The following is an 18712-nucleotide window of genomic DNA, read 5'->3' as shown; positions in this document are numbered from 1 at the left end:
ATTTTTTGTTTTTTTTTTTTTTTTTTTTTTTTTTTTTTTTTTTTTGAGACAGAATCTTGCTCTGTCACCCAGGCTGGAGTGCAATGGCACAAGAGCTCACTGCAACATCTGCCTCCCAGGTTCAAGCGATTCTCATGCCTCAGCCTCCCAAGTAGCTGGGACTACAGGCTCATGCCACCACGCCCGGCTAATTTTTGTATTTTTAGTAGAGACAGCATTTCGCCATGTTGGCCAGGCTGATCTCAAACTTTTGACCTCAGGTGATCTGCCTGCCTCGGCCTCCCAAAGTTCTGGGATTGCAGGAGTGACCCACCGTGCCTGGCCAAAAGACAATCTTAAATTGCCTACACTAACGCTTCCCCATCTCCCAGAAGTGGCCTCATGGCTGGAGGGAGACTCCGTGTGCTTGAGTGGAGGAGAGAGAGCACAGTGATTATGGGACTTTGCATTGAAACTCAGTGCTGCCCTGTCACAGCAGAAAGCAACATGGGGTAGAATTTAGCCAGTGCCCCCAGAGGAAGCATTTAGGCCAGCCCTAATCAGAGTGGAACTGTCCCTCCCAATGGTCAGAACCTGAGTTCCAGCTAGTACCACCATTGCAGGCTAAAGTGCTCCAGGGTCCTAAATAAACTTGAAAGGCTACCACCTGTTTGTTCAAGGCCCAAGGGCTCTACAATCAGTATGTGGTAAATCCAGCTACAAGGACTGCAATTCTGGGACAAGTCCTGGTGCTGTGCTGGGCTCAGAGCCAGTGAACTTGGGGTGCACACAACCTAGTGAGGCAGCAGCCAGGGCAGCGAAGGGAGTCTTGGCAAGCATTACCCCTGCCACAACTCCAGGCAGCACAGCTTGCAGCTCCAGGAGAGACTCCTTCCTTCTGCTTCAGGAGAGGCCGCTTGGATACCAACACAGCCACAGCGGAATAGGGCACCAGACAGCGGAATAGGGCACCGTACTTCATTCCTTTTTATGGCTGAGTAATATTTCATTGTATGAATAGATCACATTTTCTTCATCCATCCATCTGTTAATGGATATTTGAGTTCTTTCTACCTTTTGGCAATTGTGAATAGGGCTGCTATAAGCATGCATGTACAAGCTTTTTCGTTTGAACAACTGTTTTCTATTCTTTTGAGTATACACCTAGGAGCGGAATATGGTATCTTGGAATTGGGTCATATAGTAATTCTATGTTTCACTTTTTCACGAATCTCCAGACTGTTTTCCACGGCAGCTGCACCATTTTACAGTCACACCAGGAATGGATGAGGGCTTCAATTACTCCACATCCTCTCCAACACTTGCTATATTCCCCTTTTTAGATGCTAGCCATCCTGTACGTATTGAGGTGACATCACATTGTGCTTTTGGTTTGCATAATGGGAACAATGTTTAGCATCTTTTCACAGGCTCATTTGGCAGAAAAATAGCATTTGTAAACAAAATTACAGGCAAATGCAGTACAGCTATATAGATGTAAATAAATATTTTCATATGTAAAAAGATCACATATAAATTAAAACTGGAAGCATATGTAAGAAAATATAAACAGTGATTATTTTGACATTTTGAAATTATGGATGTTTTTTATTTCTTGCAATTTCTTCTATAAGCATGCATTATTTATGAAACTTAAACTTTAAAGGGAAGAAAAACAAATGTGACTTTCAGCTTAGAATATATTAAATAGTTATTTATTTTATTTTGCGATGTTCCATTCTTATTTTGCATCCAATAATCCTTCCAGGTTCCCAATTTGTTGGCCCGTGAAAGGCGTTCAGTCCTCGGACTCTGTGCCCCGCGGGACCCCCCTACAGTCAGACAGGGGAAGTCCCGGTGCGGCCGCTGTCCTTGGTGCTAAAAGGGGCGGCCCCTAGCCCACTCCCTCTACCTTCCTCTCACTACTGAAAACCTGCATGACCTGCACTTTTTAGACAAGAATAAATTCCTGGTCGTCCCTCTCTGGAAAAATTAATTTTTTCCATTCTAAGCTTTGGGCCAACCTTTCACCAAAGTCCACTGTAGATTCTCGGATGTAATAACGGATATTTTGAGCACACAAAATATTTGAATGAATTTTCCTCAAGAGAAGGATGCTATGCATCCCAGGTCTTAAAGCTACCTCTTGTGATTTTTTAAAATGTCAAAACTTCAAATGTGATACAAAAAGAAGAGAAAGAGAGTCAATTAACCCTCATGGACCACTAATACCCAACAGATGTGGCTCAGGGATGTTGTAGATACCGACTTGTTCAGTCTTCACAGCAGCCCAATGAGTTGAATACTATTAAATGGTAAACAAAACCATGGCTACAGAGGTAAACAAGTTTTCCCCAAGCCAATCAGCTAGTGAATAGCAGATTGGGATTCTGACATTTATAATACAATTCCAAGGTGATATGGATTATCTTAGCCCATTCTGGCTGCTATGACAACATAACTTACACTAGGTAGTTTATAAATAACAGGTATTTATTGCTCACAATTGTGGAGGCTGGGAAGTCCAAGATCAAGGTGCCTGCAGGTTCAGCATCAGCTAAGGGTCTGTTCCTCATAGACGGCACCTTGCACATGTCTTTACATGGTGGAAGGGGCAAACAAGCTTCCTCAGGTCTCTGTTATAAGCACCTTCGTAAGTGATAATCCCACTTATGAAGGCAGAGTCTTCACAACTTAATCATCCCCCAGAGGCCTCCCCTCTTACTACCACCACATGCAGACTAGGCTTCAATGTATGGATCTGGGGGCTACATAAACATTCAGGTCACAGCATGGATCTAGGGTCATCGACCCTGACTGCTTCTAGCCATCTGCCCCACCTGCCCTAAATAGCAGTCCCTGTCCTCATGGGCCAATATGGAACTCCAGATGCCACATCAATCTTGCAAGCAATTTGTTAAAAAGTCAAAAATAGCAGATGTTGCCAAGGCTATGGATAAAAAGGAACATTTACACACTGTTGGTGGGAATATAAATTAGTTCAGCCACTAAGCTAATGGAGTGTGGAGAGCAGTTAGGAGATTTCTCAAAGAACTGAGAGTTGAACTACCATTTGACCTAGCAACCCCACAACTGGGTATACACCCAAAGGAAAATAAATCATTCTGCCAAAAAGACACATGCACCCACATGTTTATCACAGCTCTAATCACAATAGCGAAGATGTTGAATCAACACAGGCACCCATCAATGGTAGAGTGGATAAAGAAAATGTGTAGAAATACACCATGAAATACTATGCAGTCATTAAAAAGTACAAAATCTTGTCCTTTGCAGCAACACAGATGCAGCTGGGGGCCATTATCCTAAGCAAACTAATGCAGGAACAAAACAAAATGTTACATGTTTTCACTTATAAGTGGGAGCTATGCATTGGATACACATGGTAATAAAGATGGGAACAACAGACCCTGGGGACTACTAGACAGGGGAAGCAGGGAGGGGAAAAGCTGAAAACTACCTATTAAATACTATGCTCACTACATGGGTGATGGAGTCATTCATACTGTAAACCTCAGCATCATGCAATATACCTTTGTAATAAATTTGTATGTTAGCCCCTGATTCTAAAATAAAAATTGAAACTCAAGAATTTTTACTCTCACACCTGCAATGTCAGCACTTCGAGAGGCTGAGGTGGGCTGATCACTCGAGGCCAGGAGTTTGAGACCAGCCTGGCCAACACAGGAAAACCCCGTCTCTACTAAAAATACAATTAGCCGGGTGTGGTGGTAGACACCTGTTATCCTATCTACTCGGGCAACTGAGTCAGAAGAACCACTTGAACCCAGGAGGTGGAGGTTGCAGTGAGCCACTGCACTCTGGCCTAGGCGACAAGTGAGACCCTGTCTCAAAGAAAAAAAAAAAAATCTTGCAAGGAAGGAAAGAAGAAGGGAGGACTGAGCAGAGAGACTGTCGCAGCTTTCTCTTAAGAAAGGTTACCAGAACTACCACATAATCTTTGGCTTCTCCACATGGGACAGCCACAGTCACTTAACAAATTGAGCTTCAAGAAAGGCTTTCAAATGTGATCTGTATTTCAGGCTGCTATGGACCTAGCTAAAAAACAGGGATTCTAAATTGGCAAAAAGTTATATCAGAATACACATTTATTTGGTGGGGGTGGGGGCAGTCTTTATTTAGGCTCTTGGAGAACCCGCCCTCAGAACGGGGTTCCTGTGCTCACCCAGAGAGGCAGTTAAGGTCTTGGGCTCAGAGACATCTCCCCACCTCTTCCCAACCAGGTCCTAGATCCCTGCAGTCCTCAAGCGCCCCCTACTGGCTCTCCGCGGGACTCAGGCACAGGGGCCAGCACAGATTTATTCTCGGGAATCTGAAAAGGTAGTTGCTGCAAAAATAGGTGATGCAAAGGTAAGCGGGTAGGTCACTGCAGGACTCAGCCCAGGGGCTCTACTCGCAGCCAAAGTCCGTCCTCTGCACGCAAAATAATCTCCGGCGTCCTGCGTGGCTCCCTGTGGTCGGGCAGGATGCGGAAGCGCAGCAGTGTGAGCGCCAGGACCACCTTCATCTCTGCCATCGCGAACGACTGCCCGATGCAGTTCCTGGGGGCCAGGGTGGGGTGGTCTGACTGTACCCAGGACCCAGATCCCGGCCCCAGTGCGCCAGAAACCAAGCCCGGGACCCCCAACCCCACCCAGATCACCTTGAGGGGCAGACAGGGGGGAAACTGTGCCTGGGACCCCCATGTGGGCTTGCATATTCCCAGAGCCTAGCCCAGACCCCAGCCCCAAATAAGAGCAGATGGGGCAGGAGGCTCTGAGCACACCCTTTTTCCTAGGATCTTCTTTAAAACTCCTGTCACAAAAACACGTGGTCCCACAAGTCAGGCATCTGACAAGGCAGCTATGTGTGCCATCCTCAGCCCATGCCCACCTCAGACACCCCCTGGCCTCACCTGGGCCCTGCTGAGAAAGGAATAAAAGCCATAGGTGACCTCTTCTGGGTGTTTTCTGGGTCGAAGCGGAAGGGGTCATAGACCTGGGTTGGGGGCAAGTTAGGGCTGCTGGTGGGGCTTCTCAGGACACCCAGCCACCCCCACATAAGACAGATATGGGTGGAACAGAGAGAGAGTATCTGGTTTTCCAGGACAAGACCCCTCCCCTGACCAGGCCCCAGGGATGGAGAAGCAGGGAAGGGCAGCACCTCAGGGTCTGGCCAGACTGAGGGGTTGTGATGCATTGCGAAGATGCTGATGCTACAGACGTTCCCTGTCATGCAGGAGATGACAGTCAGGACAAGGTCCAAGCTGCCTGCTGGGACCACCGCCCTGCCAAGGACCCTCCTCCCCTGCCATGGTGGGCACCTTTGGGGATGACCCGGCTGTCTGGGAGCACCACGTCCTGGGTGCAGCCACGGGTGATTGCGGGGACTGGAGGATATAACCGCAGGCTCTCCTTCAGGCACATGGTCAGGAAGGGCAACTGGGCCAGGTCGTCCCTAAGGAAACACCCAACAATTATCCAGGGAGCAAACACAGCCCTCCTGCTGCCCCTGGAGACCCTCTCACCACCTCCCTCTGACCCTCAGTCTTATAACAAAATTAATTCCAGAAGCAACAAAGTTGTAAGCATTAGAAAACCAAAGTCACAAAACTACTAGAAGAAAAATTGACCTGGTGTTTTTAGAGGTATTTCTGAGCAAAACAATATTCAGAGGGTGTCTCTTAAAAGTGCTCATTCTGGTGGGGTGCAGTGGCTCACTCCTGTAATCCCAGCACTTTGGAAGCCTGAGGCAGGTGGATCACTTGAGGTCAGGAGTTCAACACCAGTCTGACCAACATGGTGAAATCCCATCTCTACTAAAAATACAAACTTAGCCAGGCATTGTGGTGGGCACCTGTAGTCCCAGCTATTCAGGAGGCTGAGGCAGGAGAATCCCTTGAACCCAAGAGGCAGAGGTTACAGTGAGCCAAAATCATGCCACTGCACTGCAGTCTGGGAGGCAGAGCAACTCCATCTCAAAAACAAAAGTGTTCATTTGTTTGTGTGAAAAAGTATTTAAAATTATATAAAGAGGTAACAAAAGCAGGGGAAAAAACATCTCTACAAAGGGCTTATAAGGTTACTTGAATAAACAATCTCCACTTCACACTGTAGGGTGGGATGACCATATGTTGTAAAGGTGTCAATTCTTTCTAAATTAATCAATATACTTCATGCAATTAATAAAAAATCTAGCTGGATTCTTTTGGGAGCTTTGAAATCTTCTTCTAATTGAAAGAATTTTAAAGTTCATCAAGAGCTAGGTCAATTTTTTTTTTTGAGATGAGTTCTCACTCTGTCACCCAGGCTGGAGTGCAGTGGCCTGATCTCAGCTCACTGCAACCTCCACCTCCTGGGTTCAAGAGATTATTGTGCCTCAGCCTCCCAAGCAGCTGGGATTACAGGTGTGCACCACCACAGCCAACTAATTTTTGTATTTTTAGTACAGATGGGGTTTCACCATATTGACCAGGCTGGTCTCGAACTCCCGACCTCCAGTGATCTGCCCACCTCAGCCTCCCAAAGTGCTGAGATTACAGGCGTGAGCCACCGCGCCCTGCCCAAGCTAGATCAATTTTTAAGTAAAAGATTGAAGAAGGGGAACCCAAGCTTCCAGATATTAAGAAATATTACAAATGCATACTAATAAAAATAAAATAATTTTAAAAAACTGTGGGACTGCTGCAAGAACAGAAAAACAGGTCTATAGAACAGAGTAGAGAGCTCAGAATCAGGCATGTGAAAAGGGGGAAACTTAACATCTGCTAAAGGAAGGTTCATATGCCCCTGGAAAATGGATAGTGTGGTGGAAGTTGTTCAGACCACTGGAAATGTGTGAACAAAGAGAAACAGGTTCTTTACTACTGCATATACAGGGCGGAGTCTTTTCCTTTGTGAGGAAGGTAAAAGTATAACGTTAAAAGATGATAACACAGGAGACATTTTTGTGACTTAGGAGTAGGAATTCTTAAAACCCCAAAAGCTTAAACAAGATAAAATATAAAGGATAAATATGCATGCAAATTAAGGATTTCTGTGCAATAAAAGATACTGTGGACCCAATTAACATTCCAATGAGAGATAAGAGATTCAGAGAAGATGCCTAAGATAGATAGATAGATGATAGATACATAGATAGATGATTGATAGATAGATAGATAGATAGATAGATAGATAGATAGATAGATAGACAGATAGATATGCAGAACGATATCTTGAATATGTCAGGAATTCCTGCAAATCTGCAAGAGAACAAACAGGTGACCCAAGTGAAAAAGTAGACAATGCTCAAACATGAGAAATTTAAGAGGAGATGCTCAAAGTCACTGGCTATCACAGAAATGAGAGCTAGCTGACAATGAGATACCACTTCACATCTATTCGAGGCTAGAATGGCCAAAGGTAGGTGTTGCCAAGGGTTGACTGAAGTGTGAGTAGAGGGGTCACATGCACTGATAGTGGGGTGCACAGAAGCTGCCAATATGGAAGGCAACCACCAGGACATGGCCAAGGAAAGATGTGTGTTTTGCAGCCCAGCAAGCTGGTTTCCAACTGTAGATCCCAGAGAAATTATCAGACATGTAGATAAAGAGATATGCACAAAGATGGTCATTGCACTGGAGATATAGAAGCAGTCCAGGTATCCACTACAGAACTGAAGAGAAAAGGACTAGATCATAGCTAAAAGCAAAAGGATAAATATACTTAGGACAACAGTGCTGCAAATCATAGTGCTACATTTACATAGCACAAATCATAGCACAAAACCATGGTGCTATAAACATAGCACAAATCATAGTACTATATTTCTGAAAAGGTAGGAACCAGCACATCTGTGAAATAAAAACATATATAGAATTTTAAAATGTATCCACCCTAACAACAAATTTTACAAATAAAATATCCGTCATTTTGTAATCATATTGCTGGAGAGCTGAAAGTAGAGATTTGAGACAAATGGGAAGAAATACGTACTGCATAGAAAAATGATGAAAATTTGCCATGAATTGAGGGACATCGTTAACTCAAACATTAGCACCTAACATCCAAAAAATTTGTTAATTAAAATTTTCAAAAGCATTTATCAAACTAACTAGCCTGATCACAGAGTTCAAATGGAAAAAATAAGAACTCGAGGGAAAAAAAAAAACTGTAAACGCAAAGAAATGAGACAGAGAGAAACTATACCAAATATGAATATGTTTTTAAAAGTAGACTTCATGTTGCTCATGTAAGACTATATAATAAATAGAACAAAATGAAGGCAACAAATAAAACCATATATATACACACATATATGTGTATATATGTATATACACATATATACATATATAGTTATATACACATATATGTATATACATATGTACGTATATACATATATACGTATATGTATATATATAGTTTCTTGTGAATTTGTTGTTATTTAGAATCATGACACAGGACAAAATATTCATTAAACTTGGTTGGGACAATTAGACATTTGGAGAAAAAATAGATTCCAACATAGATTTCAAAGGGAAAAATTTATAAATGTGAAAAATATTGACAAAATGTTAAATAAATAAACTTTAAAAAATACATAAGTCTATTAGAATAAGTCAAACAAGAGTTTTGCATTTTACTATTAGAGTATAAAAGGATTTTTTAAATAATTTTTTTCAGAAACTCAAACAGGAATTATAAAAGAAAAAATTAACAAATTTGGTGACAAATAAATGAACCAAAACAAAATAAAGTCCAAGACAATGCGAGGAAAATTTTGCATAAGAGAAAAAAGAAATAATGTTCTTAATATGTAAAGAGTTTTATAAATAAATAAGAAAACTAGTATGACCCAAAGTAGAAAAAACAAATTATGCAAAACTGACACTTCACAGAAAAGAGAGATGGATGGCTCATCAGCAGGTGAAAACAGTGCTCAACTTTACCCATATTTAAAGTTGTGTTCATTAAAATAATAAAATATTACATTGCACCTATCAGATTGGCAAATGTTTTAGTTTCATAATAGGCACTTCTGATGAGGTTATGAGGAAGTATGGCATTCTCAAAATCTGTGTGTAGGAGCAGACTTCCCAAGAGCTCTTGAATTGTAAAACTCAAAAGGTCTTTGGGTCAGCAATTGCACTTCTAGGAATTTGTTCTACAAAGATGACACGTCAGCAATGATCATGGCACACCGATATTCAACACATCATGTCTTTCATACCAAAAGGCTGGAAAGTATACAAACATGCATTGATAAGAGAATGTTTTGATAAATCATAATATTAGATTGGTCCAAAAGTCATTGCAGTTTTTGCCACTAATTCTCCAAGCAGCCCTGTGGGACAGCAATTCCCCACACCCCCAATTTACAAAGGAGAAAAGTTGTTCAGAAAAGGGAATTGATTTTACTAATGTTGCATAGCAAGTTAGTGGGGAAATAAATATGGACTCCCAGACCATTCTGTCCCCAAAGCATGCAATGTTACCCTTGCTAGCCCCCGCTAGGTAGAGTAGTAGAGCCCTGTTTCTGGGCTCTACGCCTATTCCCACTACCAAATATAAAACTAATGAGACAGACAGAATGGCAACAATGGCAGAATCATCAAAAAGATTCTCCCCTTTTCCCCCACCTGGGGAGAAGAACCAACCAGAGGGACTCAGAAACAGCCACCAGCACCTGCACTCACCATTCAATCTCTTTAGGCTCACGGTCCTTCAGAAGCTCTTGCACCTCCTGCCGGCAGCGTTCTTGGTATTCCGGGTGCCTCGCGAGGTTGTACAAGACCCAGGAGAGGCCACTGGCTGTGGTGTCGTGGCCTGAGGGTCAGCCAGGCAGGCTTGAATCTCTGGACTGCTTCAGCACCCAGAGGGTGGACAACTCCCATACAGTGAGGCGCTCAGGAAGGTTGAGGGGAGGGAGAGGTTGGGCAGAATGAAGTGATTCAGGGCCAGCCCTCCACTTCCCTGGAGTGGAGAGACCCCTGTTGCCACTGTAGTCCCAGACTGGGACACTCACCTCCAAACATGAAAGTGTCAGCTTCTGCTCTTATGTCCTCATCTGACAACTCTTTCCCATTTTTATCCTGGAGACAAGAACCCCAATCACACTAGCTCTGGGGTCACCGGAGTCTAAACTGAAACAGTCCCTGAAGACCCATTATCCCAGAAAAATCCCTCCCTTGTCACTTCCCAATATACCCCCACAGGCTTCCTCCCGGCCTCCTGTTTGTTCTTCCCAGGCAGCTTTCCATGCAGCTTTCTCTTTTTTTTTTTTTTTTTTTGAGACGGAGTCTCGCTCTGTCGCCCAGGCTGGCAGTGGCCGGATCTCAGCTCACTGCAAGCTCCACCTCCCAGGTTTACGCCATTCTCCTGCCTCAGCCTCCCGAGTAGCTGGGACTACAGGCGCCCGCCACCTCACCCGGCTAGTTTTTTGTATTTTTTAGTAGAGAGGGGGTTTCATCAGGTTAGCGAGGATGGTCTCGATCTCCTGACCTCATGATCCGCCCGTCTCGGCCTCCCAAAGTGCTGGGATTACAGGCTTGAGCCACCGCACCCGGCCCCCATGCAGCTTTCTATGCAATCACCTCTAAAACTTATCTGACTTGTCCTTCCCTTCCTCAAGCACCGTCCATGGCTCCTTAGTGCCTTCTGGATCAAGTTCAGTCCTTCACTCTGACTTTTGACCTGAAGCTCCATTTTACTTCTTGAATTCAGATCCCAGAGAAGCCCACCTTGCTCAGCAGGAGCACATCGATGAAGTCCAAAGTCTTGGATTTGGCCTTGGCCTGCAGGAAGTCATCAACACCCTGGCTAGTGAGGGTGCGGCGCCGCTCCTGGATGACGGCATCTGTGAAGTCGTGCACCAGTCGGCAGGCCCTGAGGAAGCGCCGTCCACAGGGAGTGAGAAAGTACAGGAAGTCCTTGTACAGGAAGAACTTGTGATTCCGTTTCACTATAAGGGCACTGAGCTCCATGATTGTGGCAATATATTCACTGGGCTTCCTGCAGGGCCAGTTCAGAGAGAGGAAGCAACTCCTTACACACATGAAAGCCTGGAAGCACCTTCCAGCCAGAATCCCAGGACCACGTTCCATGCAGAAAGGGGTGCCTTGCAAGCACACTTCACTCTCTGCCTCCCACTCTCCGTGAGCTGCCTCCTGCCTCAGGTCCTCAGGTCACAGCTTGGCCATTATGGGCATCTCCTCTCTCTCTCTTACAAAACATCTGCTCTTGCCTATTATTCCCCAGTTTCTCCCAAATCTGCCCCATTCTCTCCACCAAACTCAGACCTGCTCTCCCTGGCCTCCTTGCATGCTGCATCTACACAACAGTCAATCTTCCATAGAGTCCCAGAGTCCAATGTCCCAGCTCAGCACTGACCATGATGCTCATCTGCTCAAACACCTCCCATGGCTCCCTGGGAACCTTGAACAAAATTAATCTCCCTTTGACTTTTCAAGATCCTTAAGATCTAGTTACTGCCAACCCCTCCACCCTCATTTCCAAGTGTCTCCCAACTCCCTGTTGCACATGCTGTGCTCATCTTAGCTTCCTTGCCTTGACCCAAACAGTTCCACTTGTTTGGAGGAACCTTCTCTTTATCTCGCGCTCTCTCTCTTTCCTTCTCTCCTTCTTTGTCCTTCAATGCCCAGTTCTCATCATCTCTCCAGGAAGGCTCTTCTTGTCTCCTTGGACTTTGCTCTCCCCACCTTCCCCTGCTCCCGCATCCATCCCATGTTCCCAGGCCGTGGGGCAAGAACTCACTCCTGACAATGGCTGTCAACGCTGAAGATGCATTTCTGCAGACTGTCCAGGGTCATAAGGCTGATGTGCTCAAACATGTCCAGACGGGTGCTGCCCTCCAGGGCCAGGCGTTGCCATTTGGCCTGGCCAGAGAAGGGGACAGGGCTGGGGCCAGGCCCTGGCTCCTCTGAGTGCCCCTGCAACCCCAGCCACCAGGATGGACTCCCACAGAGGCAGACTCCTGGTTTTCCGTCCCAGACGCCCATCCCCAGGGAGGACTAGGCTTGGCTGAGAGTGGAAGCTGTTACTATTAGGAGATGAAGATCCTACGTCTGGGTTCAAGCCCCAGCTGTGATTCCTAAGCTGTGTGTACCCTTGGTCAACTCATAGCCTTCTTCTAGGTCTCACCTGTCAAATCCTCAATAGCAATCAAGATGACCTGCTTTGATGCCAGGCAGCCAGGCTAGAACCCCTTCTCCCCCTCTCTTAGACTCACTGACAAGCTGGGTGAACTTGGGAAATCTCCCTAACCTCTCTGGCCCTCAGTTTCACCATTTGTCATGGTGGTGGGTGGGGGGGGGGTGGAAAATATCCTCTACCTCACAGGGCTGCGAAAATTAAATGAGACCACATATACCATGGAATGGGCATATTACCTCATTTCTGTCATATGATGAGTTCTCAACAAATATTAGCTTGAGTCATCTTCATTGTTATAAATTGATTACAAAAAAAGTTCCTGTGATCTCCCTGAGCACTTTTTTCTGAGCATGCCAAGAATGCAAAATCCTGAAGTTTTGTTGTTGTTGTTTGTTTGTTTGTTTGTTTTTGAGATGGAGTCTCATTCTGTTGCCCAGGCTGGAGTGCAGCGGCACGATCTTGGCTCACCACAACCTCCACCTGCCGGGTTCAAGCAATTCTCCTGTCTCAGCCTTCTGAGTAGCTGGGGTTACAGGCACACACCATCACATCTGGCTAATTTTTGTATTTTTAGTAGAGACAGGGTTTCACCATGTTGGCCAGGCTGGTCTCGAACTCCTGACCTCAAGAGATCCCAATGTGCTGGGATTACAGGCAGGAGCTCCCATACCTGGTCAACCCTGAGGTTCTTAATCTGGGTTATTTCTCAGTCTTGTGTTTGCAGAGAACAACGTTGGGGTATAAGGTAATCGCTCCTCTGGGACACACATAGGCTTATTCTGCTTGCTCTAAAAGCAGATTCCCTAAGCCTAATGCTCCTCCCCATCATGCAGTATACTACATGGCAGGCATCTATGGAAGCCCACCTTATCACCCCAGGGAATCTGAGTGGCTTAGAGAAAGGATCCAAAACAACAAGATGCACATGCCACTTGCTGAGACATGCGTAATAAACTTTTGTGTTTGACCCAGAAGTCTCGTGTCTTCTGGCAGAATCCATGCAAAAGTAACAAGCTAATTTATCAGCTCACAGGAGAAAAAGAAAATCCTAGTTATTTTACAAAACGCTTGGCCCCATTTCTTCCCTTCTCCCCACATCCACCTCTTTTGCAATGTGATTTTTTAGCTACTTCCATTAAGAGATGGAGTCTATTTTGCCCCACATTGATTCATGGTGGATGTTTTATTTATTTATTTATTTTGGCCAATAGAATGTGGCAAAAATGATAAGGCCATAACTAGTGAGAAGTTGGCTGGGTGCAGCGGCTCATGCCTGTAGTTCCAGCACTTTGGGAGGCCGAGGAGGGCAGATCACTTGAGATCAGGAGTTCGAGACTAGCCTGCCCAACATGGTGAAACCCTGTCTCTACTAAAAATACAAAAAATTAGCTGGGCGTAGTGGTGGGCACCTGTAATTCCATCTACCTGGGAGACTGAGGCAGGAGAATTGCTTGAGGCAGGGGTTGCAGAGAGTCAAGATCACACCACTGCACTCCAGCCTAGGAGACAAAGCGAGACTTCATCTCAAAAATAAAATAAATAATAATAACTAATGAGAAGCATTGCATCCTCCTCTCACGGCCTTGGAATCCTGTCTCTGCCATGTGAGCAATCCTGGGGTGTCATCTAGAGGCAGAGAATCACATGGCGAAAAGTCCAGGTGTCCCAGCTGAGGCCATCCTAAATCAGCCAGAAGCCAGCAAAGCTCCAAACATGTGAGAGAACTGAGCTGGTACAAGCAAAGCTGCCTACCTGACCCACAGCTGCTCTTATACCTTGAGGGATTCCATCCACATGCAGAAAGGCTGGCCAACTGTCCCACAGACTTGTTAGCAAATATAAACCCTTATTGCTCTAAACCAATTAGTTTTGAAGTGATCTGTACTCAGCAATGACTACTATGCAAGTGTCATCCTTCCTTTCTTGAGTTTACAGGGCTTCAGTGAGAAAAATGTGGAAATTGACTCCTTTTGACCACCTACTAAGTGTCAGAGACATGAGTCCATCACATGCTCCTACCACCTTTTAGTAAGGATTATTAGCCTCATGGGGAAATCAAGGCACAGAGAGGAAGAGCAATCTGTACGTGTTCCCCCCACCCCAAGGCTGCAGCTGGGACCCTGAGTTCAAAGCACTCACATGCATGATGTTCGCACTCTTGCTGAAAATCTTTATATAGGGCTTCAGGATGTTGAAATGGAAGGCAGGTGTCAGCATGCGACGGTGGTGTCTCCACTTGTCACCAGCACTTAACAAGAGCCCATCCCCTAGTAGGGCAGCCAAGGGCTGTGGGCAAAGGCAGAACCTTCCCCTGGGCACAACAGTTGGTCCCCATCCCATCCACCTACAGTTACTTACCCAGCCAGGGCTTCAGCATCTTGTAGAAGACTATGTCCTTGTCTGTAATGGCATCTGACATGAATGAAGACCATCAGGATCCATGGAGAGGATAGAGGAGGGACTTTAGGTATGGAGGGTGGCTCCCAGACAGAGGTTGGGACTTCTTTTCTCCAAGCCCAGCATAGCAGGAAGGAGGCCATGGGCAGAGGAAGAAAGGAGGGTGGGGGGCATAAAGGAGGCTGGACTAGGCTGCAATAGCACTATAGAGCAATGATACGCCCTAACATGGTACAGCATGCTAAGCATGCCTTGACATGGCTCGTACATGGTCCAACATGTTCTGCAACACCCAAGCATAAGTCAATACTCTAGAAAACACCTTTACAGAATAAGAGTTAAAGACAGAATTCTGATGATATTAGGTGAGACCTGGATCCAGTTGTGCCTGAAGGCCATCCTCCCTGGACTTTGCAGTCAGTAGGTTCTCTTTAATGGCTTAGACTTCGTGGGGTTGAGTTCCTACCACTCACAATGAAAAGATACCTCAGCAGCCAGAGAGAGCCATGGACCTGCCCAGAGTCACGCAGCATTTTGGGGCCTGAGCCATGGTCTCTGTGCGGTGATACCCCTTCTGCTGCTCATCCTGGCCTGTCCAAAGATGGGAAGGGCAGAGGGCAAGGGTAGGGCTCCAGGCTGGGGTGGGGTCTCCTATTGGAGATTCCTGGGGCCTGGAGCAGGAGGGCAATGAGCATATGGTGGAAGTGCCACAGGATGGGGTTAGAAGGAATTGACCCACAAGAGGTGAATGTCATGGAAATAGCAGCCCAGATCTTCCACCAACCACAGCTCCTTCTCATTGCTCTGGGCCTGCAGAAGGACAAAGCCAATGCCAGGCCTGGCCAGGAGCCTTGAATACTAACAATGCCCACTGCATCACCCTGCCTCTGCTTAAAAAAAATTATCACTCATCATTCCAGACCCAGCTCCTGCTACTCCTCCTCCAGGAAGTCTTCTAGCATGCCCCAGTAGAAATCTTGTTCTCCTCTGATCTGTCACAGCCCGTCTCCTCCTGGCCCATTTCTAACCCTATGAAGTCTCTGTACCGATCCATCTCTTCAAGTTTAGGGGTTCCTCCAGGACAGGGTCTTGGATTAAAGCTTCTCAGGGCCCCAGTGGTTCCCAGAACAATAGGGAGGTGAGGAAGATGGCAGCAGAGAGAAGAGACACTGAGGTTGGGGTTGGTGAATCCAGGAAGGAAAGAGGAAGGTGGCTGAGAGAGAAGCAGGAAGGAAGGGGCTGAGTACTACAGGGGCTGCACAGAAGCTTTGGGGATGAGGAGATCTAGAAGCCCTCCGACATTCTCCTGTGCCCACCACCACAAGTTCTGCAGGAGTACCTGAGGTATTGATGACAGATCGGACGATGTCGGGGTGGTACAAGTTGATGATGGGAAAAATGGGACCAATCCACCTCACAAAGCCCTGGGGGTAGGTGGCCACCAGCTGGGTCAGGACCCTCAAGCCCTCCTCCGTAGGGGTGACCTGCAAGCAAGGCAAGGGCCATCACCTCCTGTGATGGTTAATCGTAGGTGTCCACTTGACTGGGTTAAGGGATGCCCAGAGATCCAGTCAAACATTATTTCTGGGTATGTCCGTGAGGGTGTTTCAGGAGAGATTAGCATCTGAAGGTAAACTGAGGAAGGAAGATCTCCCCTTCCCAGTCTGGGCTGGCATCATCCAATCTGTTGAGGGTCCAGGTAGAATATGAAGGAGGAGGAAGGGTGAATTTGTTTTCTCCTCTGCAGCTGAGACATCCATCGTCTCCTACGCTCAGACATTAGAACTCCAGGTTCCCAGGGCTTTGGACCCAGACGGAATTGCACCACCAGTGTCCCTGATTCTCCAGCTTGTGGAAGGCATAGAGTGGGACTTCTCAGCCTCCATGAACACAAGTCGATTCCTATAATAAGTGGCCTCTTCTGTCTCTCCATAGATTAGATAGATCACAGACAGATGGCCGGATGGATGGATGGATGCATAGATAGATAGATAGATAGATAGATAGATAGATAGATAGATATGGATATTGATATCATATTAATTCTATTAATTTGGAGAAAAAAATACATTTCCCAGGAGGAGCCACAGCAGGTCCCACTGCAGGATTCAGAGGTGGCACAGCCTCTGCAATGAACAGCATGTCCAGATTCTGCACACATAGGGGTAATCTCCACTCCCTCCTGCTCCTTTCTCTTAGGGGCAGTATCTAAGTTCCAAGGCTACATCCCAGGGAACAGGGAGAAGACATACTATCTGTTCATGGAGAAGTCCACCTTGAATAAAGAGGATGGATTTTCTCATCCTGAGAGTGGCTCCAGCCCACACACAGTCATGTGGGATGGGCTCACAAGGGTGGTGTGTGGGCAGCAACATGGCCTCAGGACATGTCCCCAGGGCTGGTCCCCACATCCTTTTATGTCCTGGCTGGGCCTCAGGGGCTCCAGGTCCTCCCATGGAGAAGGGTCTGCACACTGTGGAACTTCCTTTCTCAGCAGCCCCCAGGGGAGAAGAGGTGACTCTAACTGCCTGTCAGGAAGAACAGCGGCTCTCACTAGGGAGCACCTTCTGCACATCAGGCTCAGAGCTAGTCCGTCCTGTGCTCCCTCCCCCTGCACCTGCGGACACACCCATCAATCCTGCCATTTGCCAATGAACAGACTGATGCCAAATCCCTCAAAAGGGACAGAAGGTCTAAGTGAAAGGGCAGGGTCTGAAGGGTCATAGATAACTCTAAAGAGGAAGTAAATGGCTAAACTGTATCCAGGTTGGGCAACACAACCCACTGGGACAGCTTAGTGGGGAGAAAGAAGATGCCCCTGCAAGGGGGAGGGTGGAGACGGCACACTTCTCTCTTCCAGCCCAGCTGTGTCACAATGTGAGGGCAGGGGGTGTATAGCTACCTTCTACGGGAAAACTGCAGCCCAGAGATGGGCGGACACAAGCAAATGGGTCAGGCAGAAAGTGGGCTCTAGACAGTGAGCTCAAGAGGCCTCAAGTACAGCAGTGGAGACTGTGGAAATATTGGTGAATCCCTGCCGTGTAATCCCCACTCTCCCACAGGAACCCATCAGAGGTTCACTAGTGTACTGAAAACAGTCAGGAAAAGAATTCAAAACACGCTAGGGGTGGCTTCCCCTAGACAAGGAGGTGAGAAAGGCTTGGCATGGCAAAGCAGAGGAATGAGTGACTGAGGAGAGGAATGAGTGAATGAGGAGAGGAATGAGCGAGTGAGGAGAGGAATGAGCAAGTGAGGACAGGAACGAGTGAGTGGATAGAGGAATGAGTGAGGGAGGAGAGGAATGAGCGAGTGAGGAGAGGAATGAGTGAGCAGGGAGAGGAATGAGTGAGGAGTGGAATGAGTAAGTGGGTAGAGAAATGAGTGAGTGAGGAGAGGAATGAATGAGCGAGGAGAGGAATGAGTGAGTGGATAGAGGAGTGAGTGAGGGAGGAGTGGAATGAGTGAGTGAGCAGAGGAATGAGTGAGTTTCTCTCCCGTCCCAGACCCCAGCCCACCCCCTCAGCCCGAGCCCCTTTCCACCCTCCTACCCTGAGACACCAGATCCATCTTCCTGCCACTTACCAGGCCCAGGTGACCCAAGAACCAGTTCTGTTTTGGGGGCTGCGGGAAACACCGGAGGCGGCGGCAGTTGTCGTAGAAGGTGTAGGTCCACATTAGGATGCAGGCCAGGAGCCAGGAGGCCCCGACCAGCAGCAGGAGCAGCCATGGGGATGCTGCCACCGGCCCGAGGCCCAGCCAGGACAGGCTCAGCAGCGACATCCTGCAAGGCAGAGGGGATGGAGGGTGAAGTCCTGAGGCCTAGGAAAGGGGCTGGGGAGCTCCAGGACCGATGATGGGTAAACATGGTTAAGAGCATGGAGGGAGGCCAGGCGCTGTGGCTCAAGCCTGTAATCCCAGCACTTTGGGAGGCCGAGACGGGTGGATCACGAGGTCAGGAGATCGAGACCATCCTGGCGAACACGGTGAAACCCCGTCTCTACTAAAAAATACAAAATACTAGCCGGGCGAGGTGGCGGGCGCCTGTAGTCCCAGCTACTCAGGAGGCTGAGGCAGGAGAATGGCGTGAACCTGGGAGGCAGAGCTTGCAGTGAGCTGAGATCCGGCCACTGCACTCCAGCCTGGGGTGACAGAGCGAGACTCCG

At 47.0% G+C, this 18712-nt stretch overlaps 2 protein-coding genes across 3 annotated transcripts in view; both read right to left on the bottom strand.

Annotated features, from left to right (window-relative positions):
- Positions 1–18472, bottom strand: part of CYP4F3 (cytochrome P450 family 4 subfamily F member 3) — a 45871-nt gene extending 27399 nt beyond the window's left edge. The window contains 1 exon segment of the mRNA XM_017893710.1: positions 18132–18472. Within this exon segment, the coding sequence (XP_017749199.1) occupies positions 18132–18329 (198 nt within the window). The 5' untranslated portion in view covers positions 18330–18472.
- Positions 3123–14501, bottom strand: CYP4F8 (cytochrome P450 family 4 subfamily F member 8). 2 transcript variants are annotated; one of them, XM_017893711.1, is made up of 9 exons: positions 14292–14501; positions 11754–11875; positions 10721–10991; positions 10006–10072; positions 9677–9806; positions 5324–5457; positions 5164–5228; positions 4916–4998; positions 3123–4562 (listed from the first exon to the last, which is right to left on the bottom strand). In XM_017893711.1, exons 1-9 carry the CDS (start codon positions 14490–14492, stop codon positions 4397–4399), a joined length of 1239 nt encoding a protein of 412 aa, XP_017749200.1. In that variant the 5' UTR covers positions 14493–14501; the 3' UTR covers positions 3123–4396. The 2 variants fall into 2 exon arrangements, with proteins under 2 accessions (XP_017749200.1, XP_017749201.1); XM_017893712.1 differs by lacking the exon at positions 14292–14501 and adding an exon at positions 12389–12589.
- Positions 18473–18712: the final 240 nt, after the last annotated feature.

The sequence above is a fragment of the Rhinopithecus bieti genome, unplaced genomic scaffold, assembly GCF_001698545.2.
Source record: "Rhinopithecus bieti isolate Rb0 unplaced genomic scaffold, ASM169854v2 scaffold_23826, whole genome shotgun sequence".
Classification (NCBI taxonomy): Eukaryota; Metazoa; Chordata; class Mammalia; order Primates; family Cercopithecidae; genus Rhinopithecus; species Rhinopithecus bieti.
The sequence above is the reverse complement of the archived record's forward strand: the minus strand, read 5'-3'. Positions and strand labels throughout refer to the sequence as shown.